This window comes from Mauremys reevesii, linkage group 1, assembly GCF_016161935.1.
Source record: "Mauremys reevesii isolate NIE-2019 linkage group 1, ASM1616193v1, whole genome shotgun sequence".
NCBI lineage: Eukaryota > Metazoa > Chordata > Testudines > Geoemydidae > Mauremys > Mauremys reevesii.
In genome coordinates, this window is record NC_052623.1 from 358493584 (window position 1) to 358518508 (window position 24925).

The window sequence follows — 24925 nt, forward strand, 5'->3', positions numbered from 1 at the left end:
GCCAGGCTGCCGAAGGCCTCGGCTCAGCCTCAGATGCGCCGGGAGCCCCTCTGGCCTGGTGCTCCAGGGCCTGCCTTGTATTGGCCAGTTGGGCAGAGATGTGGGGGGCGGGGAGCCAGGCTGGGCTGCCTGCGGTCCCAGCTCGGGAAAGGCCGGCCCATCCCCCGCTCTTCACACCTTCGCTGCCGGCGCCGGGGCCCCACCGAGGGCCCGGTAACTCGCGCCGGGGTCCCTCCGAGGGCCCGGTAACTCGCGCCGGCCGCCGTCACAGGCGCACAGGTCCCTCCGCCACCTCCTGGGGTCGTTCGCTGGGTCGCGGCCTGAGCCAGCTCCGCACAGATCCCAGCAATAACCCTTGTGCTTTAGGGCTGCCCTGGCATGGGGGGGGGAGGGAGTTCAGAGAAGACCCCCACGTGAGCGGGGCGCTGCTCCCCTGACGGCAGGGAGGGAGGCAACGCGGCTGTCGAATTACACCCAGTCTCTCCTCTTGCTCTCTGTGCCAGGGGAGGGGTGGGCAGCTCGACTCGGCCTCTGCCAGGCCTGCAGGTCCCCCCCGGGTGCGTTTTTCCTGGACGAAGGGGGGTCCGCGTGCTCCAGGATTAATCGCCAAGGGAAAGGTCACTGGCACCAGCTGTGGCTTTCTGGAGCGGCGTGTTCGTCCAGGCAGGCTGCAGCCAGCGTGCCAGCTCTGAGCCCGCGCGCCGGGCACTGCCAGTGGAGCTCAGCTGGCCACGGCCGAGCGAGCGCAAGCGTTCGGGCTTTGTGCACATGGAGCTGGGTGTTAACGCCAGCCCAGTTTCAGAGGCTGCTGAGAACCGGGGCTTGCTTATGTGGTAATTTAATTAAACTCCTCTCCCGTGTGTGCGCTCCAGAGCAGGGAGGGAGCAAGCTGGTGGCGGCGTGACGCCCGTGTCGTGCCAGGCCCCCCCAGAGAGGGGCGTTAGAGCCACAGAGCTCCGCTCTGATCTGGCAGCAGCCCAGGCAGCTGCTCCACCCCCAAGCCAGAGGCTCTTTGGCCGAGCTCCCCGGAGGGCAGCCTGCGTGCTAGCCGTGGCATGCGGGTGGGGCGCCCGCCGGCTGCTCCAGCGCTGGGGGGGTGGCTACGCTGCTCTGGTTGGCCCCTCGCCTGGCAGTGGGACAATACCGAGTCCTGCGCTGACCAAGACGCAGCAGCCAGCCGCCACGGCGTGTGTCCCCGCGAGTGGCTTTCCTCTGGGTATGGAAATTGTATGGAGGCCATGAATGCTCACAGAATTGGGGGTTGGGGTGCAGGCTCCGGGGTGGGGCCAGAAATGAGGAGTTCAGGGTGTAGGAGGGGGCTTTGGGCTGGGGCGGGGGAGTGGGGTGCAGGCTCCAGCTGGGGGGTGTGGGCTCTGGGGTGGGGATGAGGGTTTGGGGTGCAGGAGGGTGCTCCAGGCTTGGATCGAGGGGTTCAGAGGGCAGGAGGGGGATCAGGGCTGGGGCAGGAGGTTGGGGTGCAGGCTCTGACTGGGAGTGTGGGCTCTGGGGTGGGGCTGGGGGTTTGGGGTGCAGGAGGGACTGAGGGGTTTGGGGTGCAGGAGGGGGATCAGGGCTGGGGCAGGAGGTGGGGCTCAGGGGTGCAGGCTCTGGGCAGCACTTACCTCAAGGGGCTCCCGGGAGCAGCGGTGGCATGTCCCTTCTCCGGCTCCTATGCGGGGGTGCAGCCAGGCAGCTCTGCATTCTGCCCCGCACTCTGCCCATCTTCAGGCACCACCCCTGCAGCTCCCACTGGCCACGGTTCCCGGCCAATGGGAGCTATGGGGGTGGCACTTGGGGCAGGGGTAGCATGCAGAGCGAAGCCCCCTGGCTGCCCCTACACGTAGGAATCGGGGGGGGGGGGGAGGCATGCCCCTGCTTCCAGGAGCTGCATTGAGCGGCCCCGACCCTGCTCCCCAGCTGGAGCACAGGAGCAGGGCAAGCCCCAGTGGGAGCTGGCGGGCTGGCTCTGGCCCACGGGCCGGCGTTTGCCCACCCCTGTGCTGAACCGCAGGCCATGGAATGATTCACTCATCAGTGACAGCGGCTGCATGGCGTCTCCCCAGCCTCCCGCTGGAGATGCTGAGCCCCACTCCTGGCAGTGGGGGGGCTGGGAGTCAGGGCGCCTGGGCTCTATCCCTGCTCCAGCACCCGCTTGCTGCGTGATCTTTGCCAAGCCGGTTCCCGGTCCGTAAAGCCAGTTGAATAATCCCCCCCTCCACGGGCGAAGGATTCCCCCCCACGCTGGGGAGAGGCTGTTCGCCGGGGGCGGAGGATGAGCTGGGCACTTACACACGTGCTGTAGTGATGAAACAGCCCCGGCAGAGCTGTGCCGCGAGGAGCACGGGGGAGGCACAGACAGGGCTAAAAACTCCCCCCACTGGAAACTCTGGGCTAAGCACAGTGAGCGCCGTGGGCCCGAGCAGCCTCCCTCCCTGCTGCCCTCATCGGTGCTCTCGCCAGCTGGGGGGTCAGTTTTGATGGGCAATGCATCCTTAGCTGCTGTTGGCGGCGGTTTCTAGTCCGTGGGGCCTGGAGAATTTCCCCTTTACTCCTCCCACCGTCCGAGTCCCGCCTCTCGCCCCACCCCCTTCCAATCACAGTGCTCCAGAGCCAGTCAGTGCAATCTTGGGCTGGCCAGAGGGTGGCGCTGGAGAGGCGCTGGAGGCAGGGGGTGCGGCTGGGTCCTGGCAGGGGACCTGGGCCATGTGTGCCGGGGCAGCAGGCTGAGCAGCCCTGGATGAGGCGGGTCTGCAGCGAGGCCTAGGGAGAGGTGCACACGCAAACGCCCCGGCTGCTAATTCCTTCGCAGAGCCGGGGGGAATGGCTTGGCACACGTCACCTTAATCCCAGCGGAGGGACCCGAGCTGATTCTGTTCAGCCCATTACCGTGAGCCTTCGGGGGCGCCGGGAGAAAGGCCCTCTCTTTGCACTGGAAACCCTCTCCTCTCCTCTCCCCCCTCCACCACACGACAGGCCCCCCAGGTGCGCACACCCAGCTGTGGAGTTCGGCTGCCAGAGCCAAGGTGGCAAATGTCTGCTAACTGCAGGTGGTGGGGAGGGAGCGCACTGCGCCGGGCGCTCGTTGTATCACAATCTACCTTGGGGGGATTTTGCTTGAAACAATCAGGCCGGGAGAGATTCTAATTAAACGTAGGTGATAAAATTGCCGCGGAGGCCATTCCGGGTCCCGCGGGCGCATTCCTGTCACGCTGCAGGGCTGGAGAGCAATGTCGGGCCGAGCCCTTGACCCCCGCCTCAGAGCCCTGCTGCTCCCTGGACGGGTGCGCGAGCAGATGGCGCTGGGCTCTCGGGCGGCGCGTTGCAGGCTCTGCTTCTCAGGTCGCCGGGCTGCAGAAGTGAAGCGGCAGTTCAAACGGCCGGGCTGGGTATTTTATAAAGCAGGGCGGAGAGCTGGCTATCCGGCTCCTGGGTCCCATGCCCACTATGCCACCACCTCCTTGGGTGACCTTGGGCAAGACTCCGTTTCCCCGTCTCTGGCATTGGGCTGCAGGGTGCCCCCTGCCGGGCTGAGCAATGCGGCAGGTTCCCTCGGCTGGTTTAGTGATGGTGTGGAGGGGGCTGCCCTGAGCCCGCCGGAGAAGGAAGCTGCAGCAGCATCTCCTCCCGGCACCATGGCCCAGGGCACTCAGCCGGGAGCACCCGCCCTGTGGTGGGGACGTCCTGCGAGAGGCCTGGTGGAAAGCCCCATGCAGGGAGGGCTTCCAGGGCAATGCCAGCGTGAGGGACTGGGAAGTCCTCAAGTCAGGGCTCTTGGCACAAGGCCGATGGCCAAAGGGCCACTGCTCTTGTGGGGATTGAGAGCAAGGAAACGGGCCATGATTAGCCACCAAGGCCAGGCCAGGGGTTGCTGCTTACAACAACCGCACAGAGGTATTTCTTCACGCAGCGCGCAGTCAGCCTGTGGAGCTCATGGTCAGGGGCTGTTGTGAAGGCCAGAAGAATAACTGGTTTAAAAAAAGATTTACATATTGTCCAGGAATTAAGTCCATCAGTGGCTATTAGCCAGGCTGGGCAGGGATGGTGTCCAGAGCCTCTGTGTGCCAGAAGCTGGGAATGGGCGACGGGCTGGATCCCTTGATGATTCCCTGTCCTGTTCACTCCCCATGGAGGTCCCCTAGGCGTGAGAGCAGGGGGACGCTGCACCCTGGAGAGCCATCGCCAAGCCAGAGCCTCACCCAAGAGCAGCTAATGGCAAGGCAGGGAGCTGTTTCTCCAGGCGCCTTCCCTCTGGCTCTGCTGCCAACCAGGCCGACCTGGGAGATCGGGAGGGAGCAGGTCAGTGCCTGCTCCAGGATTCTTCACTGGCTCCAGAAGCCTTGGCTGCTCTCGGAGCTGGCGCACCTGGCAACGATGCGTCCTCTCCCAGCCAGTGCCTGGGGTGCCGAGAGCCTGAGGTCAGCCTGGCGGCCGAGCAGAGCCCGCAGGGCCATTAGAGCATGCGCTGGCCAGAACGCACTCTGCCTGCTGTGCCCAGCTCCCACGTGGCACCTGGAAGAGAGCGCGTCACATGCAGCATACCCACTGGCTCCCGCCCAGTCCATCCAGCCCCGTGTCCGCACCAGCTGCTTCCGGGGACGATGCAAGAACCGGTCAATAGCAGCTGGGGGATAATCAGCTCCTCATAAAGATCTCCCACCGCCGGCAGAGATTGGCTTTAGCCCTGAAGCTGGAGGTTTTATATCCACTCCATTAGCGGTAACAACTCTGGGTAATTCTTGTGATCCACTGAAATGTCCAGTCCCTCTGAATCTTGCTAAGTCTTGAACTCAGTGACATCCAGTGTCAGGGAGTTCCACAGGCTAATGTCACCACGTGTAGAATAAGTATTCCCTTTTTTTTTTTTTATATCAGTTTTGAATTTGCTCTTGAATGGAGCCAGGCTGAGCAGATGCTCCTGAGTCCTCGTCTCTGTCCTTCTCCTTATTTAATCCTCATTCCAGCCACCTGGTCTCGCGTGTCTTCACCCACTGCCCCCCTTCCTGCAGCATGAGCAGCCTGCTGTTTGTAACCTTCAGCGGCAGCTCCCCGGTGGCCAGTGCTTCAGCCTGGCTGGCTTTGGAGTTGGGGGGCTGGGGACGTTCTGAGCAGCTCCCACATTTGCTGCCCAAGGATGGAGAGGTTCGTGCTCCTTGGATGACTTCACAGCTGCTGGAAGCTGTGCTTCGTAGCTCCTTGCGGGCAGCCTTGCCGTCTGTGCCTCGCAGCCCAGAGAGCCGCTGGCACGTGTTAGACATCAGGAGAGCCCTGGAGAGCTGCCTGAGCCCAGGGCGGGGCCAGGATCCCCTCCGCATGCGTCTGCGATCGCCCCAGGGCGGCAAGCAAAACGCAAGGAGTTGTCGGCGTCTGTCCAGAGCCCCTGCGTGCTGGCAGGTGACACCCAGGACTCTCCCAGCAGTCTCTGATACATCCTTTGGCCCCAGCGTCCTCTGCCCATGCCACCGATGTGGCCTGGCTGCATGGCTCGTATGGCCTCCGTGCCCTTCCTCTGCTCATCCTTGAGCTGTGGAGTCCCCAGCTCAGAGAGTGGGGATTTGCCTTCCTGTTCCCCCCCGCAGCCTGCTCACCGCTCCGACCCTCCCGAATCGGTGTTGGGGTGGCGGATCCCTAGGGCCAGAGGGCCTGTTCCGCCCTTGGGATCCTTGTCTGGGGTATTCCCCGAGCATGACACGCCTGTTCTCCGCTCCCGTGTTGGGATCAGTGGAGCTGTGTCTGGTGGTCGCAGCCAGCGTTAGGAAGCCGGGTCCGGCACACACAGCGCTGCCTCAGAGCTCACGATCCTCACAGCCAGGACAGATGGAGCAGGGCGCAAGGAAGCAAAGAGACTTGTCCAAGGTCACTCAGCTGGTCGGTGGCAGAGCCAGGAATTGAATGTAGGTTTCCTAGGCCAGCGCTTTCCCTGCTGCTGCCCGCTGGGCCCCTGAGATCCAAAGCTGCAGCTACCCCAGCCCAGTCTGCAAAAGGCTCAAAGAGAAATTGACCCAAATAGCTGGCGGAGAAGAGCTGGTTGGATAAGTCTCCCCGCCCTGCCCCCCGAATTCCAGGTCTCTTGGGGAGGGGGCAGGATTTACTGGCCATGTTAAAGCAGGGGTGCTGATGCTGCTGGAGTGGCTGGAGTAACAGCCTGCCTGTAGCAAGGCCATTTTCTTTGGGGGAATGACAGCCTGGCTCTGATTTCAACGCGCCCCTCAGAGGAGCGAGAGCTCAGGGAATCCCGTGTCAGGAAAAGGCCCCGGCTGCTGCGAGCTGGGCTGCTGCAGCGGTTCAGGGTCTCTGAAGAGTCACTGTCTGGGGGGAAGAAAAGAGGGGTTGGGACAGCGGAAAGGCCAACAAAGAAAAGGGGGGGGTGCAGTGCTCCCTCCCCTCCATCAACTTCCGTGGTGGCTGTGAGCCTAGGGAGGGTTGTTACAGACACGCGCACGCTCTCTCCACCTGCTGCCATAGGAGGGGGACGGAAACCAAGCAGTGCAACTCAGTGTGACTAATGAAAGCTTTGCCGTGGTTCTGTGCGGCTCGCTGGCCAGGGGCCACTGGCCGATTCCTCGGGCTAATGTCAGTGTGGAGTCATTCTCCTGACTCCAGGAGGGTCACCGGGGTGAGCGCGCTCAGAATCTGGCACCCTGCGCATGTGCCAGCGTCCTGCTGAGATCGGGCTGGGCTGCAGGAAGGTTCAGGGGCGTCTGCGTGTGTGTATATTTGCACGCTTGTAGAGCCCAGCGCTGCGCCGAGTGTGACATGCTTGCACGTGCGCACGGTCCATCCACCAGCTCTTGCTCCAGATCATCGTGTCACAAGCAGTGGAGTCCAGTGGGAGATCACAGAGGCTGATGCTAATAGGAGAACGTATTATTCCGACTCTTTTACATACAAATAGCCTGCCTTGGGTCCCGCCTTGGTGGGAGTTTCCTTTAACCCCGGCACTGGCCGCTCCGCTGGTAGCGCCGTAGCCTGCTCTCTGGCTGGGAACAGCGGAAGCGTTCTCTTGACATCGTTCGGCTCTCTAGGGCGAGCGGGCAAAGCCGTTTGTGGCGTCAGCCCTCTGGGATGGGAGTTGTTGGGATGCTAGATGGGGTGGGGGGGTGCCCACCTAGCAGGGAGAGCAGAGCCTTGCTGGGAGAAGTGGAAACCAAATACCTTCTAATTTTCCTAGTCTGGCAGGAGGAGGAGGATGTATTTTTAAAATATTGTCTCTGGCTGGCTGCTGACTCACCAGCCAGGTGAAGCGAGCGAGCCTGTGACTAACCCAGCGCTAGCTAATTTTGGGGAAGGATCACGTTCCGGTTGACAACAGCCCTGTAGCAGTTGGTTGTGCTGGAAGAGGATAAATGGCTTGTGGGTTTATAGTCGTATTGCACTCCTGGAAACAAAATCTTCTAATCCGTGTGTGCGTCGTACCTCACCACTGCCGATCTCACACACCCACACACTAGGGTACACAAAGATCTGTGCAATATCTCGATGCTTTTTAAATATTAAACTCTATCAATGTAATGTACAGAGCTGTAGGCCAGCTACAGTATAGAACGGGGACATCACATACACACAATGGATGTAACTGGGCATTATCTGTGTTGCATACGGATAATACACATGCAGAATAGGGACATTGAACTCTGTGCACTGGAAAACCATGAACCATTTATATATACATACGAATATGCGCCACACAGGTTCTAGGGGTGTGTGTGTGTGTGTGTATGCAAAAACTGGAGACTAAATTGAATCATTCAAGTGTGAAGTACAGGCCTGTAGTCCTTTAAACACCACCCCTCTGATGACTGGGGACGCACCCGTATGCGCCCGGGGTCTCATTTGTGGGTTACAGGAAAACTACCATGGGATATAAAAGGATTCGAAACACCTTTTTTTTAATTAAATGCATCTTTTGTGTCCCTCATTGTGACCCCTGGGCACCTCTTTGAAGTATAACCCCCCCGCCCCCGGGTGGGACTAGGAGAACCCCCACGAGGGTGCGTGCCAGTCGCCTGCTGCTACTGTAAACTCATGCAGATCTGCAAAAACATCCGCAGCAACGAAGCCAAAAATATCTGCAGCAGTAAGAATAATTACTGTTAACCCCAGTCGGGTTCTGTGGGGAACGTCTGAGCCTGCTCGGCCGGAACAACCCGGGCGTTTTGGCATCGGCTTGTCCGTGTGTGGGGGATGTCCCCAGAGGAATGCATCTGAGTGCTTGTAGAACGGGCCGGAGCAGCGAGCGGCCCCTCACTGCCTACCTGCTGGGCTCCATTGAGAAATTTCTCCGAATCAAGGCCAGACTCCTTAATGCAGGAACCGTCATTACTGCTGCATGGGGTCACCCCAATCCTGCCCCCCTCCCCTCCGGCAGCTGAGCTGGGCCCATTTGGGAAGCCCTGTCCGAGGGGAAAAGTGACCGACGGCAAGGAAGGATTCCTGTCGCTCCGTTCCACTGGAAAGGCAATTGGCACGTTTTAAGGCTGTGAGGGAACTCTGAGCCTGAGCCTGCATAACACAGCCAGAGGATTTCACCCGGGGATGCCGGCACTGGAGGGAAGGATTTTGCTTCTGCAAAGCGTGGTTTGACTCGGAAAAGTCACTGGTGCCGTCTCCTCGTCGGATTCCAGGCTTGTGTCACACTGATGCCATAACAAATTTGCTCTGTTTCAGAGTAAACGACTGCTTGTTTTCCCCTAGCTGCCAGCCTTGCAGCTTCAGCCTGGCCTGTAGGAGGCAAGCTGGGATCTTTCCTGTTCAAGCATCATCACCGGTGATAAAGAATCCTGCTAGCCAAGTTCAGCCCTGGATGACATCTGTGGAACTCCACTGTCTGCAGTGCAGGCTGCAGGAGCTCAGCCGGAGCCCTGCTCTTGGCACGGCTGGATGATGCTCGAAGAGGCGCAGACTTCAGCTCCCCTTTGGCTGTGGTGGCTCTGCAGGCTGAAGGGGAGTGACACCAGTGTTGTCATTAAGGGCAGCTGCTGGGGGTCTGAATCCACCCCGGGAGCAGATCTGCTGAGCTTAGGTATTTGTCAGAGTCAGGTCACCCTGGAAAACTAGCTGCTTGTCCTAGTGCTCTCCATGGGGCTGCCCCACCAGCCCTTCACAGAGCAGGCCCAGGGTGAGGCTGGGCTCATGTGTCCCGGGGGGCCTCCCAACAGTCACGCTGCCCAGTTCTCCTGGCACCGAAAGCCAGAATCACGCGGGAATCTGCCCTGACACGCCCTAGCCCTCGGCACAAGAAATGCAGCCTCAGCCTGGAACGGCTGGGAGAGGAAGGGGGTCCCAAGGCCCCAGCAGCCTTGACAGCCTCCCACCTCGCCGGGAGCAAAGCTTCCTCTGTCCCAACCAGCTTCCTGCTGGGAGGTGCCAGCAGCGTGGGGGGAGAGACCCCTGCCAACGCCATCCCAGAACGGGGAGGCTGCGGCACCGGGGGGGATTTCTCGGCACTGCTGCGACATTTACTTCTTTTGAAAGTGCATCTTCGTTAGTAAATATTTGCCTTTTGCAGGCATTGCAGCTAATTAAATACCTGGTGCTGTGGCTTGCGGGGGCAGGAGGGGAGGGGTGCGGCAGGCCTCGCCAGTGACTCATTGAGAGAGTCCAGAGCTGGGGATCCCACCTAACCTGGCTGTTGTCCTGCCCCTGAGAGCCAGGAGTTCTAATCCCGCTGACACCTTGGCCAAGTCACTTCCCCTTCCCCGTGGCCCATCTCAGCCGCGGGCAGGAGCCAGCAGTTATACAGCGTTCCCCTCGCATGCTCTCACGCAGCAAATATCGCAAAGCCTGGTGCAGTGCTGCTGAAAAGTCTCTCAAATCCTGTCGGGTTTCGGGGGAGAATCCAGCACCGTTCTAGGTCGGTCTAAGCCTCCGCCAGCGTCATTGTGCCATTGGTTCAGACACAGCACAGCCTGCATCGTGGCAGGGGGTTGGCCCTTGCGTCCCTTCTAACCCCGTGGGGCTGTGATCGTCAGAGGAACTCGCCAGGGCTTTTTGCCCTGGGGGTGCCTGGCCTGTGGGTTTTGGGAATCAGGGCGCGGTTCCGGGCCTGTGTGTGGGGTCTCTGTGGTTGGCATGTGTGGCGCCGGGTACGCCTGGAGCCGGAGTGGGTGTGTCTGGGGGGTTGCGATGGAGGAGCTTTGACAAGGACTTCTGGGCGCGGTGTTAGGGCCTTGCACCGTCTGCCAGCAGCACTAACCGCGGCTCCTCGGCATTGTTCTAAAACAATGCACAGGGCCTGGCCCGGCGAGGCCTCCGAGCGATGCGCAGAGGGAGCTGCCTTCCCAAGCTCCTCTAATCCGCCCTGAGCGTGGTCAGAGCAAGCGCTGCCCTGGGAGGTTCTAGCTCCATCCGCTGTCCCTGCGCCCCTTGCATCCCCCTTCCCCGGGGACCGGGCAGCAGGGCCTGGCTCCCCATCTCACGGAGTCCTGTACTGCAGGCCATGGCTGCTGTGGGCGAGGAATAGCTCAGATTGCTCTGCCTGTCCCGTCTCCTCCCTCCCCACCTTCTCCGGGTGATCCGCGAGCTGCCCCCTTGGCATGGCGCGGGGGGGCCTGGCCGTTACGGAAGCTGTTTCCACCCCCTGTGGCAGTTGGCCATGTCCCTGCGTCTCCCCCGGACGCCTGCCCGGCTTTGCCAGGAATCGCTGGCTCTTTGGGATTCCTTCTACAATAGCTTCTGAGTCTCGACTCTCGGCCCCCCGATTCCCAAACAAGCTGGAGCTGGGGGGTGCCGGGGTGGGCCCAGCCCTGGAGTCATAAACCTATTCCAGCGCCTGCCTGTCTGAGAAATGAGTGGTAAAGGGTTCTGCCCAGAACCCCCTGCAAAGGGTGCGCCGCTCTCCATCCCCGTACACCTCCCCGCTGGCTTCTCTTGCTGGCCTGGGCTGATCAGCCGTGTCTCTGCAGCCCCCGAATAAACTGCCTCCCGTAGCCTTAATCATTATTGATCGATATTCAGGGAGCAAAGTTTGGCAGAGCTCGGGGAGAAAGGAAAGCGAACGGGCTCTCTGCTGCCTCTAGCAGCTGTAGCGTTCAACCGCAGCCGTGCTGTCGGCTGCAACTCACCCCCGGCCAAAAGCTCTCCCCTCGCCGGAGCGCTGAGCCGCAGAGCCGGGTTCCTGAGGAGAGGAGGCTGCTTTCGCTCTCCCTCTGAAGTCATTTTTTTGCTAGAAGCAAGAACATTATTTGCTTTGGTATTTTAATTTAAAGCCCAAATTAAAACTAAGCGTTTAACTAAAACCACCGTGTGGCTCCAGCCCGATCCCTGCCTGTCTGGGTTTGGGGGAGACAGTCCCCCCAGGATAGGAGGGCGGAGGGCAGGAAGAGCCCGGAGCACAGACCCAGCTCGTGGCAGAGCTGAAGCAGAGACCCGAACGAAGTGGTGCAGCGTTTTCATTAACCCATCAGCCGGAGCGATAGAAGCCGGCTGGGAAGATAAAATCAGACACGTTTTGACAGAAACACTCCCAGTTTCCACAAAATAAATAAATAACCCGACTAAATGAAATGTGCAGAACCCCAGCGAGATGCTCCCGCCGCTTCTCCTGCGGGCGCTGGCCGAGTCGCACTTGTTGGAGTGTTTGGCTCTGCGAGGTGCAGAGGCCGTGAGTGGTTTGGGGTCTCTGCAGCCTGGGGCAGGGAGGTTAATGACCTTCCTGCCTTTGCTACAGGATCGCGGGGTACAGCTGCCCTGCTCGCTTCCAGGACAGCCTTCTCCCGCTTGGCCCAGGCCTCTGTCCTGAGAATCAGACCTTGGGACCCGGCCTGGCAGACTCCTGCCACGGAGCCAGAACCAACCGGCATACTCCCCAGACTCGGGACCCCGAAATGCTGGGGTGGGGGGGGACGCTCAGCCATTGCTTTAATTCTAGGGACCGGGGCGGGCGCCAGTCTGTGCTGAGCCCAGTGCCATCCTGTCTCAGGGCCATGACTCCCGCCCTCGCCCCTGGGGTACGGCAGGCGGGCTTTCCTGCAGACTGAGCCTTGCCCCCAAGCAGGCATCCGGTGAGAAGTCTCGTTGGGGTATCAGTGCCCCGTGCCCCTGCCTGCAGGAGGAGACGCCCAGAGATTGCCTGGCTGTGCTTCCGCAAGCGGCGAAGGGGTGGGGCTGTTTGCCAGGAGACTGGAAATGACCCGCCCCCTCCTCCAGAGCACCCTGGCTCCTGGGAGGGGGGTCCCTCTCACTCCGCTGGGTCTGGGGGGTTGACAGGGCTGCTTGTTGATTTGGGGTTTAGCTCATGGCTCCTCCTGGATGTGGTGTCTTGACAAAAGTTGTGTGTAGGTCAGGGAGGCAGGAACCCACTGGATACAGCCAGCCACGGCCCTGTTTCTGGGGGTTGTGATGCCCAAGCCCCTGGCAGGCTGTGGTGGACTGGCAAGTCCTTTGTTCTTTGGCTGCCATTGTCGTCTGGCTGGGCTCCCCTCCCTGCGGCGTCCCAGGATGCATGGGGTCAGGTTTAACTTTCTCTGGACCTGGATCAGCACCAATGATTCTCCTGCCCACCAATCATGGGGAAGTTCTCTGTTGTGGCTCATGGTGGCGGCTGCATGGTGGGATGAGGGTGCTCGGCGATGCGTTCCTCACCGCCGCCGGCCTGGCCCGTGGCCCTACGGGGAGTTAGGGCAGGGGGCTGGCTCGCTGGGACGGCCCCGGAGGTGAGGTCTGGCTTTGGTTGGCCTGTTCTGTCTCGTTCACGCACCAGCCCAGCCCCACGCATGGCAGCCTGCAGCACACGCCCTCCCCTGGAACAAGCTAGCGAGTGATTCATTCATGGATTTAGCCCCTCTCTCGTTTAATGACGAATTAATATTTTACAGCAGGGGAACCTATAAATCACAGCGTTAGCTGCCTCGTCTGTGCCTGCCTGGGGAACTGGCCCCTGTCCTGCCCCCCACACCCCGGGTGCCCCACAGAGCGGCCAGTGGACACAGGCCTTTCCAGCCCCTGTGTGCGGGTCATGCCCGGCTGGCAGGAGTCCCTGGGAAAGAACTGTGCGTTCAGCCGGCAGCTCCGTCTGGCCTGTGCACAATGGGGAGCTGGCCTCGGTTGGCACAAAGCAAGTGACCAGGGCGGGGGGAGCTTGCGCCTTACATCCCATTCTCAGAGTCTGGAGGGCGTGGGCCCATCGTGGCTTGGGACGGATTTGGTGACCCATTGTGGGGACTAAAGAGGGTCTCTTTAAAAGCCCCAGTCGTGCTGCAGGGGCAGATCTGGAAATCCCACTCAGCAGCCGTCTCCCAGACGCAATCCTCCACGAGCCGGCTCAGGCCTCTGGGGCAGCCGAGCGAGAAATGGGCTAATGCAGGATCCCGCAACACTGGCCAGGACCAATTACAGCTCCTCGCGGCAGGGCCATCCCCTCCTCCCCCGACACACACACACACACACACACACACACACACACACACACACACACACACACACACACACACACACACACACACACACACACACACACACACACACACACACACACACACACACACACACACACACCCCTTTGTCCCTCTGCGCTTCCTTCCAGCCCTCCCGGCCCCCTCCCAGCTGCTTTTCAAATGGCCCGTGCTCCCTGGGAGAATTTCCTTTCAGTGCAATTTCTCTGCTGGCCGAGTCTATTGAGGTGCAGCACTCAAGCTGACTAATGGACCCGCGCAATGGCTGCCTGCTCTGGCTTTTGCTGAGGGGGTCGCCCTGCAATCAGCCGGGTGGCCTCCCCCGCCCCGCGGATTCCTTGCGTAACTTCTAATCAGTCCGGTGCTGACAGCCAGGCGCTTTCCCCGCGGGGGGGTCGGCCTGGTTCAGAGGCTCCGGTTCAGGGAGCAGGACCTGAGCGAGGGAGGCTGCCGGCTGGCCCTGCGCCGGGTTGGCCTTTTTCTTGTTTTTAATACGATCCTGCCAGTCCTTGTGCAGTTTAATTCCTACATGCAAACTAGCCCAGGCCAGGGGCTTTCAGCATCTGCAGCTTAACACGTGTGAGGCTGGGGAGAGAGCCCTGGCTGCCTTGTCTGTCCATCCATCCAGGCACCTGTCTGGCTCCCCTGCGCCCACCCCCTCTCTATGCTAATGCACCTGAGCCTTGCTAGGCCACCAGGCAGGAAGCCAGCCCTCCGGCACCATGAGCTGGGGAGTGTACCTAGCACGCAGCCAGCGGGTAATCTAATACCCTGCGCATCCTGAGCAAGCCTTAATTGCGAGGGGAAGGGGGCGGGGAGCTGGGTTATTGCGGGGGGGGGGGCGGCTTGATGAGGTTGCAGTTATTTCTCCCCTGTCCTCCGGCAGCTCAGTAGGCCTGGTGGCTCCCCCGTGCACCCACTCGCACCAGGGCGCTGCACGGCGCTCAGTGGTTTTATTTCATTTGAGGGGAGGCTCCGGCCAGCTTGGAAAATGTTCAGTGCTTTTTGTAAATGAACCTCTTCGGTTTCTCTCCCCTGCCCCCACTTGATTTTATTTTGGCTTTTCTGACCAGTACCAGGTCAAAATCCTTTGGGTTTGATTCTGTTTGATTCCCGCCTCAGGCCAGCTGGTCAATTTAATCCGTTAGGGCCGTGTCGTTACAAATGTGAACAATGTTTATTAAAATACAAAAATACACTTGTTTCTCAGAGTACAGGCCGGTTGTTCTGGAGTTGCTCTGTCTGTTCTCACCCTTTAGATTTGAATCCTTTCACTTTATTTGTTAACGCTCAGCTCAGAAAGGAAAGGAGTTCCGCTGGAAATGGGCTCGGCCTCCCTCAGCGCTTCCCTGCTCCCCAGACACCTTCCACGAGTTGCTCTGGGGGGTGAATGTGCCAGGGAGGAGAGCCTTTTCCCCCTTCCAGGGTTCACCAGATGCTCACGTGAGCAAGAGACTCTGTCAATCTGATGATTCCCCCATGCGTAATCTGGTTGCATTTCTATAAACAAGTGAGAGTATTTCTGCCTTGCAGCAGCTCCCGTTTGATTTGCTCCTGCCCCCACCAGGTGACAGATCTCTAAAGAGCCCTCGATTGATTGGGGAACCCCAGCAATTGGGGAGGGGGGAAAAGCTTCAGCTCTTGCCACCTTAACAAAGATGGGAAAAAAATCATAAAATTGGAGCATGGTCTACAATCATCTGTCAGCTCTCCTGCACCATAGCTACACACACACACACACACGCAGCGCACAAGGCTGCTAGGATGTCCTCTAGCCAACCTGACCTAACCTTCCCTCGCTCCCTTCCCTCCTGGGAAAGTCAAAGGCACACACACATGGTCCCTGTGCGCAGCGGGTTAAACTGAACTGCAGGAATCTGGTGCAGTGTGGAAGCATTTCACTGAGAGTGACGCCAATTTCTCTCTCTCTTTCACTGCTCTTTCTTTCGAAGCTCCGTTGGGATACGTGATCCCCACAGAGCCGGCACACGCACAGCCCTACTGAGATACATGGCAAACGTCGGCTTTTTTCTTTAATACAGATGTATATTTAGCCCCACGGTCTCTCCATATCCCCCCCCACACACCCACAAAAACCCCATTATTGCATTTGTAACATTTTGGCACAGTACAAATTCTTGGTGCGCTTTTTCCTTCTTTTTTTAAATAAGATAAATCTGTAAATATCGACGTTGGGCTTTCAGAAAAGATGTTATAGAAACGGGTTTGTGCCCCGCATTCTGTGGAACAGCGTCTGAGAGCTGATCCTTCCTCCCCCGCTCCCTGCCTGGCCCTTCGCTCGTTGTGTTCCCAGCCTCGCGCCAGAAAGTCAGTCTGGCCTCGGGTTTGTTTTAGGTTTTGATTCTCCCCCCCCCCCCTTTTGCTTTAAATAGAACTTGCAAGTTAGAAAATAGGTTTTTAATTTTAATATAATCTGCTTCTCTTATCAGCCCATAGATTTAATATATAAGCATATACAAGAAAAAAAGTCTCTCCCCCACTCTGTACAAAAGTTGCTGTCTTGTTTTGTGCATTCTATTGCATGTATAATTTCTGAAAAAAGTCATATTTGAGTTTCCTGTACTTTGTCCTTGGTGTGGGTCTGAATTATATAAGGTTCAGAGATAGTGGTTACCGTGGGGTGTAGCGAATTCCCCAGGCTGTTTTCTGTCCAGTGGGCCCCATGTGACGGTTTGTAGGTGTTGTAGTTAATATGGTCATGAATTGTAGGCAGCACAACTGCCCCCTCACCTGATACACTGGGCGGAGCCGCTGATGCCGCCGGCAGGTCCTCGTCCACCTGAATGATCTCCACGGTCCGGGCGGCCGTCACCGTGCTGCGTTGCTGGTGCCGCTTGCGAAGTTTGTAAAAGACAATCAGCATGGCCGCCGCCAGCAACGTCACCGCCACGAAGCAGCCGATGATGATCTTAGTGGTCTTCATCACCTCGTCCAGGCTGGTCTGCATTTTGTCGTTAGTGTCCGCGGTGGGCACTGCCACCTGCTTGGGCGTTTTGGTGGTCTGGATCAGCACCGTCGTGGTGGTGGTGTACGCCGGCTGGTACCCTGTCGAAGTCGTTGGCACTGGTTTAGTGAATTTTGGGGAGATGTCTTCGGGGGAGATCTCTGTGGTTTCCACCGTGACAGTGGTGAAGAAGCTGTAGTTGGAAGTGTTGAGCTCGGCCGTGCTCACGTTGAGGTAGGCCGAGGCATTGGAGTTCCCTGCCACATTGGTGACCATGCATGTATAAACCCCGGTGTCCGTTAGCAAAACATGGGAGAAGTTCAAGGTCCCGTCATTGAGGACAGATATCCGTGGGTGGTTGGACGCGTGGCTCAGAACGGTCCCGTTAGGCAGCAACCACCTCACGGAGGACATGGAGGGAGTTCGGCACTTGAGCTCCGCCACTCGTCCTTCAGAGATGTTTAGATCCATGGGGGCGTCCATGATAAAGGGTGCGGAGCACTGGAAGGAGGTCTGGTCCACCTCCACCAGGAACTTGCCCCTCATGTGCATCGGGGCGTGGCAGCGCCCGCAGCAGGTGGAGTTGGTGGGGATGTACTCCCGCAGCCACCAGGAGAGCCACAGGATGTCGCAGTCGCAGCTCCAGGGGTTGTGGTGCAAGTGCAACTCCACCAGGTATCTCAGGGGGGCAAAAAGGTCGTGTGGCAACGAGGTCAGGTTATTGTGGGCCAGGTTGAGCTCCACCAGCGAGGTGAGGTCGTCGAACGCGTTCCGCTCAATCAGGCTGATCTGGGAGTTCATAATCCACAACTTCTTGAGAGACTTTAACCCATGGAAAGATCCTGGCTTGATGTCAGGGAAGTTGTTCCCCGACATCTCCAGTTCCTCCAGCCCCACCAGGGGCGTGAGGTTCGGCATGTCTTTAATGTTACACATCCCAAGATTAAGGTACTTCAGGTTGTATAATCCCTCAAAAGCCCCCTCAGAAATGTACTCCAGCTTCTTGAGCTCACCCAGGTCCAAGCGCATGAGGGACGGGACCCGGTTGAAGGCGTACGACGGGATGCTCTCAATGGGATTGTTCCTGAGCCACAGCTCCCGCAGCTTGGACAAGTACTCGAAGGCCCCGCTCGGGATGACGGTCAGCCAGTTGTCAAACAATTCCAGGGTGTTGAGACTGGCCAGCCCATTGAAAGCCCCCACCTCGATCTGGCGGATGGAGTTCCTGCCCAGCTGCAAGACCTCCAAGTGGTGCAGGTGCCGGAAGGTGTCTGCTTGGATCAGCTGGATGTTGTTCTCCATGAGGTTGAGATAGCGGGTGTTGGAAGGGATGCCCTGAGGGACCTCGGCCAGGCCGCGGCGTGTGCACACCACCTTGCTGAACTGGTTACTGCAGGAACAGACGGAGGGGCAGTTCGAGGCCCCAGCCCAGGCAGCTGCTGCAGACAGAATCCACACCTGCGCCGTGAGGTAGACGACGGAGAGCAGGGCAGCATTCCAGGTGTGGTGCAGAGTTGCCTGCCACAAGAGCTTCATGATGTGGCACGTTCATAATTCACCATCGTCCGGGATTTGGCACAGAAAGGAGAAGGGGCCCTATTCCCCCGGCTTAAACCAGCTGTTCGTTCCTCTCGCCAGCTAACAAAGGGGGGGGAGGGAGCTGGGGGGGATCAGGGGAAAATGGGGTAAAAAAAAAATCTAAGAAGCAAAGCCAAAGCCCCCTGCAGCCGAGCCCCCTGCTCTGTAATTGCACCTGCCTGGGGAGGAAGGGGGCTGGGAGCTGCTCTTTAAGCTCTCACCACAGGACGCCGCTCCAGCCTCCCCATCCCCTCGCCGGTGCAGTTTTGAATTAACAAAGGGGAAGAAGGGGGAGGGGGGACGGGGAAAGGGGGGTGAAAGACAAAATGGCTCCTAGTAAATCCAAAGCAGGAGCCGGGAAAGCAGCGTGGAAGGAGCCCGGCTGGAGGTGAGGCCCGCTCGGCTAGGCAGGTGCATAGTTGCCTTCTGCCCCGGGGAGCAACGCTGCCAGCGCTTTGCAAATTTGTCCTTGGCTCCGAGCGCCGGCTGCTGCTCGCAGCTGCTGGGGCTGCTGCTCCATCGCTGGAGCATGCACCCTGCCCCCCCCACCCCCGCCGGGAACAGCCAGACAAGGAACCAAAGAGAATCACTCTCTCCGCTCGCTGCCCCTTTGCCAGCCGCTTCCTCCGCTCCGTGCTTGCTCCCCTCCCCGGGGGGGCTCTGCCGGGGCTCGCCGGAGGCTAGCGGTCACTCTGCACGCCCCCCCTTCCTCTGTGTGCGGGGCTGTGGTGCCTGGCCCGGCTGCAGCCTCCTCGCGCTTCGCGGCGACCCGGCGGCTTCTCGGGGGAAGGGGGCGCGCAGCCGTGCGGGGGGGGCGCTCTGGAGTGCCGCTGTCCTGCTGAGGGGAGCGCGCCAGCGTTAGCGCCGAGCCCGGGCTTCGGCGCAGGATGGGCAGGGCGGCCGGCTCCCCTCCCGAGGCCCCGGCCGGCTCCCCCGCGGCTCTGAGGTAGTGAGTTGTGGCGCCAGCCTTCCGGTGCCGTTAACGTCTTTGTTGCCCGTCGACTGCGGCGGCGGCGGGAGGAGGCGGAGGCGGCGCAGCAGCGGCACAAGCGGCAGCAGCAGCAGTAGCGGCGGCGTGAGACGCACCGGACCCCGGTAACATCTTCCCTTCCTAGCCGTGCTGGCGGCAGCCCTCTCCCCCGGCGCCCGGGCTCCCCGCGGCGGTGCTGGTGCAGGCGGCAGCCGCGCAGGCTGCTCTCTCATCCTTTTGTCCTTCAGTGGGAACGTGAATGTACTGCTGACGCATCGTGTGCTGGGCAGAGCAGGAGCGTGATGCAGCCTCCCCCTCCTCTGCTTCCCTCCAGGGGTTAACGGCCAGGCTGCCTTCGCCGGCTCCCTGCAAGGGGGGCCAGGGAGCCGGGCCCGGGCCGGGAGGAGCCGCTTCCCTGCGTGCTGCTGCCGGAGGAGGCAGGGTGGCCGCGGCCAGGGCGCCCCCCACCCCTCTCCCCCGGCTCTCTCTCGGGGTAGAGGCCCAGCGATGCCCTGCCGAGCGCGGAGCGGGCTGCTGTCCGGGCGGGGGCCTGCGGGGGGGCCCCGGCGCAGGGACAGAGGCAGGCAGCGCTGAGCAGCTCAGCCCGTCCCCCACGTGCTCCGTCCCCGCCCCCGGCTTTCCCAGGTGCCCTCGTTCCACCGAGGAGGGGAGTGCGGCTGGGCGGCCGTGTCCCAGGGCTCGGGGGGTGGGGGATGCCTGAACTGAGCTGACCCATAGCCCTTAAGGGAGGGTCCTGAGGGGTGTCTGGAGCTGCGCCATCCCGTGAGCCCGGGGGGGGGGAGGGGTGTCGGGCATTGCCCTGTCCTGTGACCTGGGTGTGTGTGTCTGGAGTCACCCCGTCCCGTGACCCTCGGGGGCAGTTGTGGGGTCGCCCCATCCCTTGTCTCTGGGGGGTGGGTATCTGCAGTCGCCCCGACCCTTGACCCCAGGATGGGCGGGGGGGTGTGGAGTCACCCCCGTCCCATGATCCCAAAGGATAGAGGGGGTCTGGAGTTGTGCCATCCCTTGAACTTGGGAGGAGTGGGGTGTCTGGAGTCGCCCCATCCCATGACCCGGGGGTGGGGAGTGAGGGTCACCCTGGCTCGTTAGCCGTGTGTGTGTGTGTCTGGAGTCACCCCATCCTATGACCCGGGGCGGGGTCTGGTGTTGCCCTGTTCCGTGACCCCATCGGGGGGAATTTGGAGGGGGGGTTGCCCTGTCTCGTGTGTGTCTGGAGTCACCCCGTCCCGTGACCCGAGGGGCGGGGTAGTGGGGGGGGTCGCCCTGTCCCATAACCGTGTGTGTGTGTGTGTGTGTGTGTCTGGGTCGCCTGCCCCGTGACCCGGGGGTGGGGTAGTGGGGGGGTCGCCCGGTCCCGTGACCCGGGGGGCGGGGTAGTGGGGGGTCGCCCTGTCCCGTGACCGTGGGGGTGTGTGTGTCTGGAGTCGCCCCGTCCCGTGACCCGGGGGGCGGGGTAGTGGGGGGGTCGCCCTGTCCCATAACCGTGTGTGTGTGTGTGTGTGTGTGTGTGTGTCTGGAGTCGCCCGTCCCGTGACCCAGGGGGTGGGGTAGTGGGGGGTTCGCCCTGTCCCGTGACCGTGTGTGTGTGTGTGTGTCTGGAGTCGCCCCGTCCCGTGACCCGGGGGGCGGGGTAGTGGGGGGGTCGCCCTGTCCCGTGACCGTGTGTGTGTGTAGATTCACCCTGTCCCGGGGATGGGATCTGGAGTCACCCCCATCCCGTGCCCCTGAGGGGTAGGGGAGTGTGACGCAGGAGGGAGCGGGGCGGATTGACCGGGAATGTGCCTAGTTTTACTGGCACTGTCTGCATGGGGGATGGGAGAGCAGGGGGTGATACCTGAGCCAGGAGGGGGGTGGGCCCAGGTGACACCTTTGCCGAGGAGGAGCCGGGGGGAGGGGAGTGAGTCGGCTGGGGGGGGTCAGTTTGGGGCTGGCTGGGAAGAGGCAGGAACCCCAAGTCTGGGGTCTAAGCTCCTTGCCCCCAGAGGGACCCGACTGAGGGGTCCTGGTTGTACCTACAAGCCCTGCTGGGGACTGTGTCCTGTCGGCTAATAAACCTTCGGTGTTACTGGCCGGCTGAGAGTCCCGGTGAATCGCAGGAGGGGGGGTGCAGGGTTCTGACTCCCCCACACTCCGTGACAGGGGGGTCTGGAGCTGCATCATCCCTTGAACTTGGGGGGAGGGAGGTGTCTGGAGTCGCCCCATCCTATGATTGGGGGGGAGAGTGGGGTCACCCTGTCCCATGACCCCGGGATGGGGGGTGTCTTGAGTCACCCCCGTCTCATGACCCAGGGGGGTGTCTGAAGTTGCCCTGTTCTGTGACCTGGGGTGGGTGTGAGTGGAGTCGCCCCGTCTCTTGACCCCAGATGGGCGGGTGTGTGTGTGTGTCTGGAGTCGCCCTGTCCCGTGACCCGGGGGAGGTGGGTGTGTCTGGAGTCGCCCTGTCCCGTGACCCGGGGGAGGTGGGTGTGTCTGGAGTCGCCCTGTCCCGTGACCCGGGGGAGGTGGGTGTGTCTGGAGTCGACCCCGGGATGGGCGGGGGGGTGTCTGGAGTCGCCCCATCCCATGATCCAGGAAGGGCTGGGAGCTCTGAAGTTGACCTGTGCTGGGGGGCGGGGGCAGCTCACTTGTCGCCTTGTGTGCCCTGGAGCACGAGGGGCAGGGGCAGGGGAGAGAGCAGTGGTGGTGGTGGGTGGGGGCTGTGATCCTGCTTGCGGCCCCTCGCTGGCTCCCCATGCCCCAGGACAGGTGTGTGCAGCCTGGCTCCCTTTTTGGGGTGGGGTGTTTGTGATGCCCCTTGTAGCTGGATCCCGCCGGGGCCGGGGCCGGGGCTGGGGCCGGCTGGCCAGCACGTCCCCATCCGCCAGGGGAGGCCGGGCGTGCTGCCTTGCCCGCTGGGGGCTCTCAGCTGATGTTCCCCGTGGCTGTTCGGTATCTGGACGCTAGGCCAGGATCCCAAAGGGCTGCAGGTCCCTCGTGCCCGCAGCTGGCTCCGCCAGGCCGTGCCCCCCCCCCACCTCTGGGTCACGCCGGAACAGGCCTGGCTCTCCGCCGCCCACAAGGGCAGGCTGGGAACGCGGCGGGGATGGCTTGGCAAGGCAGTGGGCACATGCCACCCTGCTGCATGGCTGGTGGGCTTGCCTGGCTTCTGCAACCCAGTGTGGTGAGCGGGGAAAGGGAGCGAGTTGTCTCCCGAGCAGCCTCGGGTTCATTCCTTCCCCCCTGGGGCAGAGGTGGTGTGACGGGCAGGGTGGCGCCTGCTCCTGCTCCTGCCTGACAGCGACGGGGGGAGGACGGGCAGGGGATATCGCTGACCGCACCCTGCTTGGGGCACGGGGTTAGCTCGAGGCTCCCGAGACCCGGGCTGTCGACGGAGGTTGCGTTCGACGTCGGCAACCTGAAGCGACCGGCAGAGGGTTTGCAATGTGCTGCACTCGTTCAGCTTGTCTGATGCTTTCCATGGGAAGACCCTGTCCTTAGCCGCTTGTACCTGTGCCCAGCTTTAACTGTCGGTGCCGAAATGCTGCCGGCGGCTGAGGTTTTGGGATACGTTTCTGCTAAACCAGCACAGCCCTTTCTGCAAACGAGATCGGGGGACCTGGGATCAGTGGCTTTGCAGCTGTTCGAGTGAGACGCTCTGGTGGCAGCAGGGCTGGGAATAGAGCTGCCAGGGCGTCCCTGGGAGCACGGACGCGGCTTCTGCTGTTCCTACGGAAAGCCACCCAAACGTGGCAAGCGTGCGAGTGCGCAACAGACTTGTTAGTTCGGCAGCTCAATGCGCCGACGATTCCGTCTGCCCTGAGCCGGCATCAAGCCCTCGCGCTGCCCGGCCTCCGCCCGCGCCAGCCCTGCTGAGGCTGGCCGTGCTCCGTTGTGGGGCTGCCGGCACCGAGGCAGGGACCTGGCTCTCCTGTGCTCTGTGCCCCCCACCCACTGAGGTGCAGGGAGGGTGGGGGGAGCGGGGCGACAGGAGCCGGAGTGAGCTGCGTGGGTAGAAGCAGAGTGGCCCAGAGCCAGGCGCGGGGCATTGGGCAGCAGGGGCAGTGCCCGTGAGAGCACGTTCCCCTGCCGGCTCCTCATTCTCAGCTGTCAGTCGTCACCGCGAAACCCACTGGCTAAGCATCTCGCCCGGCCCCGCGTGCTGTCAGGATAACAGTCTGCTACTGCTGCCGGTTTCTCCGGTCGCTCACGGGCTCGAGCTCTGTCGTGTGGCTCAGAAGATCCCAGCCTACTGATGACCCACGCTGGGGGTCAGTGTGGCTCCGGAAGGTGGAAGGTCTGTTTTTCCAGGGGGGTTATTTTGGAAATTACATCCAAAAAGCCCAGGAAAAGGACGTTAAGGGAGCAAAGTGGAGCCCACTGCAGTCAGGAAGGCCACAATTGAGGTTGTTTGTGCAACCTGAACTCTGCGCCCTCGGGCGCGATGACATGATCACACACGGTTTTTCCACACCGCCCCGGAGGTGACTGAGGCGGGGCAGTGAAGGAGGCTGGGTCTGCAGAACCCCGGCATCATTTCCTGCAGACAGGAGCGTGCAGTGACTGAGGCAGGGGATGCCGGAGAAAGGAGGATCTCGTGGCGAAGGCAGTCGAATGCTGCCCGGGAGAACTGGATTCTCCCCCAGCTGCCGCCCCAGCGTTTCTGTGCGGTGCTGGACAAGTCACAGAGGAAAATGCTCGGTTGGCCACTAGCTGGGGGGCCCAGGAGAGACGCCGGGGCAGACCTGGCGAAGTGCAGTTGATGGCAGCTGTGCTTCGAACAGACAGCGCTGTACACGTGCTAGGTACGCTGGAACACCAGCCCCCAGGTGTCTCGAGTTGGGTGCCAAAAATTAACAGACGTTTTTGACAATTTTGGCCTTAATCTCTCCAGGACTCAGCCCCCATCTGTAAACAGGGATGATAATGCCAGCTAATCTCACCGGGGAATTGTGGTGACAAATCCACTAACGTGTGTGAAGCGCTTGGATACTGGGGTGAGAGCACCATGGAAACGCCCAGGAGGAAAGGAAGAAATGTGCAGTCGGTGCGGCGGGGCCTGGGGCACGTGAAATCAGGCCTGGGTCGCTCGCTAGGGGAGTGCTGCGCCCTTCTCTGCAGCATGGGATGGGATGGGTGTTCCGGCATTTCCTGACTTCTGAGTGCCCCACTTGGCCACCTTCTCGCTCCTTCAGGGTAGTTGAGAGTGGGGGAGCTGTATTGACAAGTGGGGTGGCCTGGCCCCTCTCCGAGTGCTCCCAGAGAGCAGGGGAGGCGAGCTGGATCTCTGGGGGGCCCTGAAGCAGAGCGCCCTTGGAGAGCAGGGGCAGATGCCCGTGACCACGCTAGGTTTGGCTGGAGCGGAGCGACTGGCGCTGCAGTTTTCTCCGCCTGGGTCCTGGAGGCGGGGCGGGAGCACCGGGTGGTTGTCTGTGTCGCATGCTGCTGTGGTTGACAAGCACGAGCATTGAAACGCTTCTGTCCGGGCGGGCACGGCACCTGCAGGCTCGTTGTATTGGGACGAAGGCTCGATCCATAGGTGATGGAACGTGCTCGGGTCCCGTCACGAGGCTCTCGCTTCTGCTCTGCCGACCAGACGTGGGTGCGTGTGGATTTTGTGCCCTTTGCCACACAGTCCCAGTTCCACGCACAGGCACTGGCTCGGTGTAGAAATCCAGTTGCTGTGCCCGCCTGTGGCTAGCCAGACCCCGCTGGGTGCACAGCTGTGGTCACCCTAGGGGGAAATTTCTCAGGCAGGTGCACACCAAAGCAGGCCCAAATGGACTCTGAATTGCGGAGGGGCTGACTGGCTAGCAGGGACCTTCGCCCCGTGGGAACACAGGTGCTCGGACTGGTTTCTCGTGTCGCTCTGTCCTGTTGGCGGGCAGAGCTGGGTGCCCAGGTGGCGGTTGTGTGGCACTGGAGGCTGTTGGTGGGCGGGGGAGAGCTACGTTTGTGCCTGTCCCTGGTGCGGAGGGTGGGTGCCCCCGTCTGCTGAGGGAGTCCAGCGGCTCCCCGGCGGCTATC

The 24925-nt window shown here is 61.1% G+C and overlaps 2 protein-coding genes across 3 annotated transcripts in view; one reads left to right on the plus strand and one right to left on the minus strand.

The window, feature by feature from the left end:
• Positions 1–24925, plus strand: part of SND1 (staphylococcal nuclease and tudor domain containing 1) — a 477167-nt gene that overhangs the window by 394969 nt on the left and 57273 nt on the right. The gene's annotated exons all lie outside the window — the stretch shown is intronic.
• Positions 15887–18021, minus strand: LRRC4 (leucine rich repeat containing 4). Its single transcript, XM_039520223.1, has one exon. The coding sequence runs from the start codon at positions 17887–17889 to the stop codon at positions 15952–15954; it is 1938 nt and encodes a 645-aa protein (XP_039376157.1). The 5' UTR covers positions 17890–18021; the 3' UTR covers positions 15887–15951.